The 12,686-nt window shown below is 37.5% G+C and overlaps 1 protein-coding gene across 3 annotated transcripts in view; it reads left to right on the top strand.

The window, feature by feature from the left end:
- FGD6 (FYVE, RhoGEF and PH domain containing 6) overlaps window positions 1–12,686 on the top strand; it is a 70,452-nt gene that overhangs the window by 47,839 nt on the left and 9,927 nt on the right. For all 3 annotated transcript variants that reach the window (XM_035336962.1, XM_035336974.1, XM_035336955.1), the window contains exons 10-17: window positions 2,497–2,555; window positions 2,674–2,745; window positions 3,266–3,334; window positions 4,751–4,834; window positions 5,995–6,074; window positions 10,999–11,101; window positions 11,613–11,759; window positions 12,573–12,675. In XM_035336962.1, the coding sequence (XP_035192853.1) occupies window positions 2,497–2,555; window positions 2,674–2,745; window positions 3,266–3,334; window positions 4,751–4,834; window positions 5,995–6,074; window positions 10,999–11,101; window positions 11,613–11,759; window positions 12,573–12,675 (717 nt within the window). The remainder of the gene's footprint in view (window positions 1–2,496; window positions 2,556–2,673; window positions 2,746–3,265; window positions 3,335–4,750; window positions 4,835–5,994; window positions 6,075–10,998; window positions 11,102–11,612; window positions 11,760–12,572; window positions 12,676–12,686) is intronic.

Here is a 12,686-nt window from a genome sequence, read left to right on the forward strand (position 1 = left end):
TAACTTGATTGTAGCAATGCAGTGCACATTCATACTGTTTTTCTTCTTCCCTGTGTGCTCCTCAGTAGTACTAGAAGTACTCCCAGTTGGTGTTTCCATTTAACTTCTGTGAGCCCCTATAATTTATTTAATTCTATTTGGTGACATTTGTGCAAACCCTTTGTCTTCAGGAGGATTACACAGATCTAGCTGGTTGGGCTGCACTAAATGAGTGCCTTCAGTGCACTGAGTCAAGTTCATTACAGCTATCTCCTGACACAGTAACATAAAGTTAATGAATAATTATCCTTCTTATGACATTTTGACATATTTGTTTATTAGATTGTAATGAAGCTATAAGCTGAAAATGTTTCCAAAGATGACTTTTTCACAGACATAAAAGTTTCTCTTGCACATCTTATGGCTGTGAACAAGCTAATGCTTGCACTGCATGATAAACAACTAACCACTTGAAAAGTGAGCAACTTAAAAGAAATATGTTTACATCACATTTTCTTGTGAATTCTCCAACTTCTGTGTTTTTTATAGTGGTACTTTCCACAGAATTTTTCTCTCACTGCATATATTGAAGATAAAAGCAGAAACTTAGTTGTAACAACGACAAAGCTAATTTTATGCATTTGACATGTTGGGTACTCAATCTGTGAAACTGAGCAAGAAAATCTAATCTTTACTCACCAAAATCTTTCTTGTGATAATTAAGTTCCTTCTGACTTTGCTTTGGTGTTTAATTCCATGCAGGGAACTAAAAAAAAAAAAAAAAGGACAAAAAAGACAAAGGTTTGGTTATGATTAGCATTCTTGGAAAAAACAACACAATTCTTCCTGATGACCTTCATTTTAATACATTACTGCAGCTAAGTGATATAAAAAGTGGAATGTTCTTCCCTTCCAAAAAGCAGTTTTGTTTATGGACTTTTTGACCCTATAGATTATTTTGTTTTGTTGTTTAGATTTGTTTAAAATCTTGACTCTATTAGGAGCCCTGAGATCTTGTAACTTTCCCTTGAGTAACCAGCAAATTTCCTGCAACATTCTTCAGTCTTTTTGAAGTCGATGAGTACAATTTTAAGTTTTAATAGATATAATAGCTGATAGATGAAGGAAAGTATAACAACAACAGAAATCAGGTACTCATTCCTGTCTTGTGAATTTAGCTAAGTTTCCCTTAACTTTGTTTTCTTTCAAGCTGATGGGAACTGGAGACTGTTTTGGCTGGAGCAGCTCCAGAATTTCCTAATAGGAGACCACCAGCTATTTTTCAGCAGACGCAGTTAACATCATGACATCTATATCTAAACTTAATTTTTGATCAAATGCTTGATATGTGTTGTGGCTTTTTAACTATTTGACGCCCGTACTTGCATTGTCTTATTTCATGAAAATCTTGAACAAAATTTCTGCTTAGATTGACTTAGGATGAGATTTTTATTCACACTTTATTTTTTTATATGGCTTCATGACCTGAACCCTTCAGTTCAGAAATCTGTGTCTTTTAGACTACTTTCTTTCTTAATATGAACTCAACAGTAAGGGAAGTATGAACAGTCTAAAGTGATAATACTGTAAAGATATTTAAAAAACAAAAACAAACACGCAAGGCTTTGGTTTTAACTGGTTTGGTAGGCTTCTCTGAGTACTTTAAAGTAAATGTACTTCCTTAATTTAGGGTGTTTGACTGCACTTGAATTACTCAGAAGGTGCTAAATGCTGTAGAAATTACATTTTATCAGAGCAGCTGTGCTTGCTTTCAGTTAATTGAGTCTTTTTTTTTTCCCTACAAAAACAAATTACAGGTTTTTGGATAAGATCCTTAGATGGGTTCTACGGAATATACAGAGTTGCTGTTTGGTAGCTTACGCAATCCTTTTATATAACCCCTTTTTGCAGTTGCACTTAAATATGTATTTCAGTTGAGTATTATTAAATATCAGTACTTAATAAAAATCCCTCTTGTCTTTCATAACTCTTCTATTTCTCTTTTACTTCTGGTATTGAAAGTTTGAAGTTTAGAAATTTGAACTTTATCCTGTTACCTTGAAGTGCAATAAAACTAAAGGCAGTTGAAAGAAATCACAGTTTTTCTAGGTAGCTTCTTATGACTGGTACTAGAGGCAGTTAAGTAAAATGGAAAAAGCTTAATTAACTTGTGTATAGTCTCAGTTAAATTGTTGTTTATCCTTCTGCTGTAAGCAGAGACGCTGAAATTAAAATGATCCTTTGTGTGAGAAACTAAAACTCGATTTTGCTTGTAGACTGGATGAGCTATAGGAGATGATTGACACTGTGACTGTTAGCTGCAGCAGTAACTTGCTAGGGTACACCTGTTAAACCCTGATTGAAAGCCTCTGGGATGTATGGGAAGCGTTCTGGAATGCAGCGACTGCTCAATCAGCTCCTTGAATCTTGCCACAGTGTGGAAGGGGAATATTGTACCTTTCCATAATACTAATTCTAACTGATCTGTATAACAAAAACATTTTCTTCATCCTTCAGATGCTCTAGCTGTTGTCATAGAAGTTGCAAACCATGCCAATGACATCATGAAGCAGGGAGTAAGTATTTTGACTTGGGAAGCTGTCTGATTAAAGCCTTTTCTACTATTTAAAAAAAAAAAAAAAAAAGGATTCAAGGGCAATTTCTTATCTTTTTGCCTTTCTTTTCTCTCTGCAGGATAATTTCCAGAAACTCATGCAGATTCAGTACAGTTTAAATGGACACCATGAGATTGTACAGCCAGGAAGGGTAGGTCCTCCAGATGACATTAAAATGATTGTAATAAAAGTGCAGTACAGATGATAGGCAAGCAAAGTACAGAAACTGACACATATTAAGGAGAAAAATGGTCCATCACTTAATTATTTGGTGTTGACAGTGAAATGAATACTGCCTCCTCATATGTATAATTTTGTTTACTTATTTTTGGGGAAAAACATTTATCTGATGAAAACATATGATTTTTAGAATATGATTCTCTGCTAGATCTTGCAGGCATTTTTTTCCCTCAAGCTTAATGTTTTATTTGTCACAGTTTCAAGCACAGCGTGGAAAACCAATGCAGCTAATTGGTCTTTCTAGCTTTTAGAAACCTAAAGATGAAGAGCCTTTTTCAGGAAGGGAACTATGAATCCCAAAAGTTCTGCAGCAGTTCAGGTGTAAAAATTAATATATATATATATAATAATAATAAAGAAATGCATCAGCTGATTTGGACAGCTTGTGCCTTGAAAAGATAGGTCTTGAATTGTTTGTTTTAATTTGGTAGGTATTTTTGAAAGAGGGAACACTGATGAAGCTGTCTCGGAAGGTCATGCAGCCACGAATGTTTTTTCTGGTAAGATGGTGTACATACTGCTCTGTGCCTAATGACGGTGTAATTTTAAGTGGTTGAAAGTTTGTACCACAAACATAAGTAACTGGTAACTTCAGATAGGGGAAAAATGACCATTTGTTGCTGTTACACTTTCTCAGTCTAGTTTAGGGAGATCATCTGTTGCATATACAATAACGTTTTAATAGAAAATAAGTTTCTTAATAAAAAGTACTGTTTTGACCAATGCTTGTTTAAAATTTGAGCAGGTTGTGAGAAGGCGTTATCTGAGGTATTGGGAAAACTACAACAACTACTCCATCCCAGTTAGTTATACCAGACTGTAAAACCTACGGTTCAGCTGCTGATAACTGCACCCTTCCCTCCTTCCTCTTCTCCTTTGCTTGCATCCCAAGTGGAGCTGGAAATGAAGTGCTAGCTTCTTTTCCTGTCCCTGCTGCTGTTTTGTTTTGAAACCTTTGTGCCTCTGAAGTTACTGTTTCCACTTCAACCTTTTGTTTCTTTCCTCTATTTAGATAGTAAAGCAACTGTTGCTGTACGTAACTTGTGGCATTATTGGCCCACAGTCTTGCCTGAAATCTGGCTTTTGGTTACCATAGTACAAATATTTTCCTAGGCAGTCTCAAAGTATGTATTCTAAGCGTGGAAGTGTCTCTCGTATGCTCTGGAGATGACTTTGTGGAACACAGAGCACTGACATATTAAGCAGTGATTTTCATAGATCACGTTATGAAGATGTAGTAAGGCTCATGAAACCTTTGATTATTTTGCAAAGAAGCTCTTAGCAAAATCTCATGGGACAGTTCAGTCTTCAGGTCTGTGTTTATGTTCAGTAAATGAAATCTGGATCCATGCACTGAACAACACAGGAAATAAAACATCTTAATAGCTGTTCAGTAAGTGTATCAAATAAAGCCAAGTCTGGTAGAACAGCAAATAAACAGTAGATGCACATTTGAACTGTTCTTATTCATATGGATAAGTTTGTCCGTATAATCATAAATTGCTACTTTTAAATCTGCCATGTCCTAGTTTCTGGAATGTTTTTTTTTTTTTTTTTTTGTTGGAAGGGTTAATTCTAATATACTTTTAAAGTGGTTTGTTATACAATATAGTTGTGTACACAAGAAACGCTTCTGTCCTTTCTGACAGCCTGTTCTTTGACATCCGTGCACTGTTTACTCATTGCCAAATGTATATTTACACAAGGAAGGATATAAATAGACACCTATTGTTATCTAAATTAATAACATGAAAACGTTTCTTGGATTCTAAGTGGAAAAATAGGATGTAGAAGATGCCCTCCTGGACAGTTGATCATAGTGCTGTATGAATTTTATATTTTCTGTAGAATGCATCTGAAATTATCAGTCTCTAAACAGTTTTTAGTCACTAAAAAGTATTGCTTCTACATTACAGTTTAATGATGCCCTGTTATATACTACTCCAGTTCAGTCAGGGATGTACAAACTCAACAACATGCTGTCATTGGCTGGAATGAAGGTGAGTCGCTTGCTAAAATAAGTATTTTTCTAAATGTATTTAAACTGAGGTCTTAAATTTTCAAAAGGTAGCTGTGTTTATTTTTGGAAAGTGGTGTTAAAGATGCTTACGTTACAGAGCAGTCCTGCAGGCATGAAGTTTCTTGCATAATATTGTCTATGGGATTACTATCTATGTTTCCCTAAACAACTTGTCACAGCATCATCTTACATGCCTTTCATCTGGTGCTGGTCTACTCAGAAGTAGTCTTGCCTACTTCTGGTTTTGTATTAAACTGCTTAGCTTTTGTCTTGCAAATGCTTTCTCTTGTCCCCGCCCAGAAATTAGGTATCTCTGTCTGGTAACTTTGATCTGGTCAATCAAATCTCCATGGTTTATGGAGATCTGTTAACCGCAAGGGAAGATACAGCTTTCATTTCTGAGCCTTTGTGGAAAGCACCAGAATTAAACCCCAAACCCTCTGGGTAGTGACAAGGAGTATGCGTGCCATGTATTGACATGGTCTCTGACATGACAGTTGCTAGGAGAAACAAACCATCGCCTCGGGAATCAAGTATCTCATGTATCTCATCTCTGGTCCTGTCAGGGAAGAGCACCAAATCCAGCTAGAGCACAGATCTGGTGCCCAGGCCTGAGCTTTCACAGGCAGAGGTGCAGCCTCTCTTCTGCCAGCAGATGCCTTGTGGTGGCTCAGAACTACTCTTAACTTTCAAAATCCTCTGTGTTTGAAATGTGGTAGCTCAAAAGGATCACCAGGGCAGTCTAGCCCATGGAGATATGGGGCAGGTGCCCATTGTGGAGCACAACAGTGGCCCACACTTTGTGCTGCGGTGTGCTTTTTTCCATAGTTGTAGAAGAAGCTTACAAGGCATGCTGAAGTGCAGTGGGAAGTGTCTGGTAGCTCTTGAGCTTCATTCCCCAGTACACCTCCGGTGTTCTATGGTGCCACAGTGAAATAAAACGGTGGGCTCTGTGTAATCTTACTGCAGCTGAGCACTATGGGCTGGTGTATGATCTCCTCACTGTGAGATCTTCTTTCTAATCTCTAATCTCCCTTCTACAATAAAAACATAAGAGACCTTGCAGTAAATAAATAAAAAATAAAGCAGCATAAACATACCGTGTCAGTTTGAATATAATTTTTTCTTTCTCAAATGAAGGTTAAAAAGCCAACCCAGGAAGCTTATCAGAATGAACTGAACATAGAAAGCGTAGAGAGATCCTTCATTCTTTCAGCAAGGTGAGTCTCGCAAATTAATGATTTTAAAAGTATGTGATTTCAAACAGGTCTCATAAGCTTTTTATTTAAGATTTTCATAGCTTGTTTTGCACTTACATAATGAAAAGTGACTCCTGGCTAGAGTTACTACAGAAGAATAGAGGGACTGACATGTGGATTTCTGGAAATAAAGTAGGCTTTGTTCCATTTTGCTTTTGTTCATATTTAAAAATTGATTTTGAATATTTAGTCTTTTTTAATGGGCTGGCAGAAAGGAAGCCTGCTTGTATATAATCAGTTTCACAGGTACCATGTGAATTTGTAGTCTGTAATACAGTTCACTTTGACCTGTAAGGAAGACTCCGCGTTGTAAACAGATAGATAAAATCATAAAATCTATACTAAATGTGCCTGGTATTTGAACAACTTGGGCTTAAGGCCGCAGCTGATAGGAGTTTTGCTGTCATCCAGAGAGTTAACTGTTAATCAGATTGAACAAAACTGATGATTTTTCTTCCTCTTCAGCTTAGCTACACCTTTAAAAACTTTAAGTAAATTGAAATATTATCCTCTTACTGCTTTTGTTTGAGAGGAACAAGAATTAAAATTAAGTTTCACTTCAATTAATTTTAGATTGTTCTCTCTCTCTCTCTCTTTTTTTTTTTTTTTTTTTTTTCCAGAGTTACTGATATTCTCTGTGAGTGCATTAGCAGGACAGGATATGAGGCATAACAATACATTTTGACCTTACTTTTAACTGATATAAATTGGAAGGAGTCCTTGTGGTCAGTCATCTAGCTAAAATAGCAGTGCAATTGAGATAAGAAATGGATCTCAGTGAAGTGCGGAATGGAACATGGAATTACAGAGATGTCAGGAATTACAGAAATGGTGTTTGCCTTTACCAGACCACTAAATTCTCCATGTAACTAAAATGGAGCAGTTCTGGTCTGCCTTCACTGATCTGCCTCTAACAAAGACCTGGTTTTGTGGATTGTTGTTTTTACTGAGTTTGAATTGGAGTTTGATATGGTCTGTCACTTGTGACAGTGCTGATATCAATGAATAAAGACATGTTTTCTCTTTTATTTAGCAAAGCTGAGCAAGGGCAGACTGCTGCTTTCTATGTGACCTTGTAAATACTGACATTAGGATGTCTGCTCAGAGATAGCAGTATCGGTGGCTGAGGGGTAGACCAAGGTTAACTTTGTCAGAGTAGCCAAAGGAAGCAGCTCAATTGTGTCTGAGCAGTAGTTATTTATAACAGGCTGGAAAGGAATATTTATGTATTCTCAAAAACCAAACAAATATGCTTCTTATGATTCTTTTGCACATTGGGAAAAAGATGCATTTCATAGTTTAGGGTATGGTTCTGTACTGCTATCATGTGAGCAGGTCTCTGCTGCTTAGGTGCCTTGGTGACTGGGTATTGCACAAATACATAAAGATATTTGTGGGATTGTAGTAGCTAGTCTGTTTTATCTCCACATGACCAGAAAAAACATTTCTCTTCTACTTCCGTTATTAAAAAAGTAATATAAAAAGATTAATTGGAACTTGTGAAAAGATTGTCATCTTGAAATACAACCTACATATTTTCTACAAAACAGGATAACCTTTTCTTTCTGAGGAGCTGATTAATTGTTTGATTAAAAGTAACTCCTACAAAATACATGCTGGTGCATGGGGCAAAACCAGTAACATTCCTATCACTCTGAGTGTCATTTATGACATGCTTTTCTCTTGTCCTTGAAATCACTGGAATTATCCTCATGTTACCAACTAAAGCTGCTCTGACTTGCTCTTTCTTTTCTAGTGTTGTTGACCTTGCATCTTTGGAGAACATTCATCTCTGTTATTTTTATACTTATTGGAAATGGTGTGTGCAAGTGCCCAAAGTTACACAACCATGACAGAGAGAGGTTGCATTTGTTTGGGATGAAAGAGGTGTTGGGGAATCCAGGTGGAAATGAGGATTTTTGTCGGTCTGAAAGCAAAACCTGGGTTTGCTGTGGTATAGGAGGGAAACAAGTGAAAAACTACTAGCAGTAGGTTTTTGCATACGTTTATAATGATGTTCCTGTTCATAAATAGTGCAGGCATGTAGAGAATCGGTATCTTGTTAATACAGACTGCATCTTCCTCTTGATACCTCATCCTTACAGCTTCTTGGCTCCTATGCAGTAAAAATTTCAATTACAAAACCATAGAAGAGATTTTGAAATGTTTCTGGGGGCAGAGCTGGGGGAGAGGAGCAATTATGCTGGTGAAAAATTGCTAGTAATAACATGTAAGCAAGTTAATACCAGAAGCATAGATTAATGCCTAAACAACAGTCTTTCTTCCTTCAGGTTTGGTTTTGCTGACTGCATTAGCATTCTGCTTTATCTAGTCTGGGTTGAGGCTTCAGTTTTCTTGGGTTGTCTGTAGGGATGTGGATTGTTTTGCATGGTACGATGCGGTATTGTACTGGAAATCTCTTAATTAAAGAAAAAAAAAAAAAAAAAAAAAGCTAGAGCATTTGCATGATAAAGCACTGCAGAAGTAAAGCTCGGGTCCTGAAAGCAACAGTCATGCCAGCCTGACATGGTCTGAGGCCAGCTGGCCTGTCTCCCGCAATAAGGCTAGCTAACAGCCACCCCAGGCAGAGAGCTGTGTTCCCCTCTTAACATAAGGATAGCTCATGCAAGACTGGCTCAGCTGTGAGAGGTGCCCTGGGGCTCCGAGCCTGCAGACAACGGGGCCGTCCTCCTCTGAGCCCTCCTGGGACCACCCAACAGCTTGGCTGCATTGAGCAGCTGCGACTGTGCTCCTCACACACACGGCTGCCAGAAACAGACATTGCTGGGACTTGCTGCAGTCCATTTAAGATTTCTCCTGATTTATTAGCTAAAATCTTAAGCATAACACAGAAAACTCTGCAATTTTAGTGAACAAAGCAGCTTTTGGAAGGATGCAACAGTTGTGGGATCTGCAGCAAGGGAAGTGGCAGAGCTGTGCAGCTGGGGGAGGGCTGGCAGGGACAGCAGAGGAAACACTGCCTTTTTTTTTTTGCTGCTGGAAACCTTTACATCGGTTTGCTTGCTGATGAAACCACCTTTGCTGTCAAGCTCTGGAGGGTTGTAAACAACCCTAAAGGCTCGCACCAGCAGACCTACCAACTGCAAGCTCCCTAGTAAAATATTAGGGCCTAAGCCACGTAGCTCACTGTGTGAGCAGCCCCATCCATAACAATCCCCACATGACTGGGGGATGCTTAATCTCCAACACTGAACCAATGGTAATTATTTAATAATAAGTTTAGGAACTTAAGTAAATGTAACCAGATTTTGAAAAAGCCAAAGGAGTTGATTGGAATTAAGAATGTTATATAGCTGATGCAGGCCAGTCCTTCTTCCCGGATGAGGAAGCAAGGGTAAATAATCTGAACAAAATGTTCCACTCAGAGTGTGAGATATTAGGACAGACAATAATACATTGCTTTGCCCTTGCTTGTATCTTATTTCCTCTCCTTTTGTTCGGATTTTATTGCTGTGTGTACTAGATGGTGTTTTCCTTTGTGCCTTGTAGGCTTCTCATGTGTTGGCAGTATCAGTTTTGTCTGCTCTGATTCTATCCAGTACCCAATTTCATCCAGTTCAAAACTTCAGCTCAAAATATTTTCCTTAATGGTTCAGAAATGATCAAAGCTTCCAATTTCACCTACAATAGCCAGCCATTAAATAATAGCTGGTGGGTGTTGCACACCTCAGTCATTGCTTTTTTTTTTCTTTTTTTTTTTTTTTTTTTTTTTTCTGTCTTTTTTATATATGCATCATGTTCAATTCCTTGGTTTAAAGAAGAATAATAATTTATGTGATACTATTAAAGAAGCGGGGAGTAGAAAATATTGTTGGTAGCAACTTCTGGTTTAGATTTCAGCAGCCCTTTCTAAGCTGGCGTTGCACCTTAAACAAGCAGTCTAGCAATTCCTCAGCCGCAAACTGCTCCTTCCTCCCTCCAGGCCCCTCTCCTTTGTGCTGGCACAAGTCATTGTTTAGCTGCTTGATGAGCAAATCGGCAAACTGATCCTGAGGAGGGCTGGTCGATTCCTCGTTTCAGTACGAATTTGTTTCCAGGTCCAGTTCACTGCACACAGAGCCCACTCTGTGGCCACGTGTGTGTTCTGGCACAGGGCAGAAAATAAGACTGAGGGGCTGAAAGGTAACCCGCGCTTTGCTGCAGCAAAATGGGTTTGTATTATATGCAAGTGGTCTGCCCACAGCCTCAGGAAGTACTGCAGGGTAAAGAGATACAGTAAGCTCATCGGACAGAGAACCATTTCTCTCTTTGGGCTAGCTAATTCAAAGGACAATTTTGGAAAAAAAAAAAAAAAAAAAGTATATATATTTGAAATAGCATAATTATTAGACTTCATAGGAACAAACTGTCAGGAGCACAAAGCTGGGGAATAAACTGCATTTTTAGGGGCAGAATTTGGGGGTTTTACAGGACTAGGTACAACACACTGCACCGGGGGGGGAATGCTTGCTGAAATTTCAGGTTCCCTCTTCTGAGGAAGGGCCTGTGCCTGTGTTCTTGGGGGTACCATTTACACGAGTGGTAGTCAAACTGTTCATGACGGGGAAATAACATCAAACCTTCAAACAAACATACACCATTTTGGAAGGAGGAAAAGGAAAGAAGGAATCCACATTATGACAACGGATGCAGAATCCTTTTTTTTAATATTAATCAACACTAGTAACTGACACCATGCAGCGTATATAATTTATAAAGGGCAATACGAGTTTCAACAGGAACTAGAGACAGTCTATAAAACTGAAAAACTGCAAGAGTTAAATCAATGTGTAATAAAGCTAATGGAATCTGAATCAACACTCACTTCTTAGTTTTAAATGCTAATAATATATTGATTTTTATTTTTTATTTTTTACCCCAACAGTTCTGCCACGGAAAGAGATGAATGGTTAGAAGCTATCTCCAAGTCGATTGAAGAATATACAAAAAAGAGAATCACATTCAATCCCAGCAAAAGTCTTGAAGAGGTATATCACACTGTTGTTATTGGTTTGGTTCCTTTTTAAATACAAAGTTTCTTAGCAGATGTGTAGAGACACAAAAGGCATTCATGATGAATAGCAAAATAGAATAGTAATTGATAAGAGAATAGGTGATGATAGAATAAAATGATGTTTCATAACATTATCTACTTCAGAAACTTAAAATTACTTACTTCCAAAAAATCCAAACCGTTTTTCTCAGTTCTCTCTGTAACCCTTAAACATAAAGATGATATGAGAAGATTTTAAAACATAGCAGCTATCGATATAAATAGGTTGGTAAAACTTGGTAGTCACACAGACTTTTTGAACTAATTAAATAAAGATCCTGTCATTAGGCTTGCATTGTAACGGTCACTGGTGAAATAGTAGATGATGTTTAAGACTATAACAATTTATCAGAGAGAACTTTCCAACATTATTAGTTAATACATAATTACTGATAAGTACTTACCTTATTTTTCATCTCTGAATTATTCTGCCTATGTTCTCTTAGGCAGATCCAGAGAAACAGGAGGAAGATAGCCCCCTAGGATCAAAAGCTCCTATCTGGATTCCTGATACTAGAGCCACTATGTGCATGATCTGTACAAGTGAATTCACATTGACGTGGAGAAGGCATCACTGCAGGGCATGTGGAAAGGTTGGGCAATTTTGTAATTACCTTTTCTGTTAGTCATTCAGGTTCTTTGTACGACAAATACAGACAGCCTGGTTGCACCACAGCTACTGTTTCAGGGAACGCTGTACTTTAAAACAATTGTATGGATCAAAAGCAGCATGCTTTTTAGAGTAAAGAGTTACGAGAGACCAGTTAACCTGGTATGCGATGCTTTTTTTGAATTTGGGAATATTATTTATGTTTGTCTCCTGCTTCTGCAATTGTATAGTACAAACCAAGAATGTTAGTTGAAACGTTCAAAATATCTTCCTCACTATTTTTTTAAGATAAATAATGAACTTTTTTTTAAGTTAGTACCAACCTTATTTTATATTTAACTGTTATGAAATGCAGGCATATCTAATGATCCTTTGTTTTCTTGTGTTAACAAAATGGGAATACAGAATGCAGCGTAGTTCAGCTATGTGTGTTGCAGAGAAATTTTCTAGGACTACTAGAAAGGACTACTTTTAGTTATTCCTTTAAAAGCTTCTGAACGCAATAGTTAAGTAACACAGTATGCTTAGTCCACGTTTCATGGATTACTAACAATGTCTTATGACTTGCGTAATTGAGTGTTTTTTCCTAAATTTTTATAGTTTAGAGGAGGAAAGAGCAGCATGTTGAACATAAGAACAAGCCAAGGTATTAAACCATTTTCAGTGCAAAATACTGCCTGTTAGAGGTTCTGTTACGGGCTTAACTACTGAAGCAAACATATTGGAGCATTTACAGGTGATTTACAGGTGCATATCATGTACAGTAATGGGCTGTAATGCATTTATTTGTTTCCAGATTGTCTGTCAAGCTTGCTCATCAAATAAACATGCTTTAGATTATATGAAAAACCAGCCAGCAAGAGTATGTGATCATTGCTTCAGAGAGCTCCAAAAACAAGGTAAAGAAAAT

The sequence above is a fragment of the Oxyura jamaicensis genome, chromosome 1 (assembly GCF_011077185.1).
Source record: "Oxyura jamaicensis isolate SHBP4307 breed ruddy duck chromosome 1, BPBGC_Ojam_1.0, whole genome shotgun sequence".
NCBI classification, from domain to species: Eukaryota; Metazoa; Chordata; class Aves; order Anseriformes; family Anatidae; genus Oxyura; species Oxyura jamaicensis.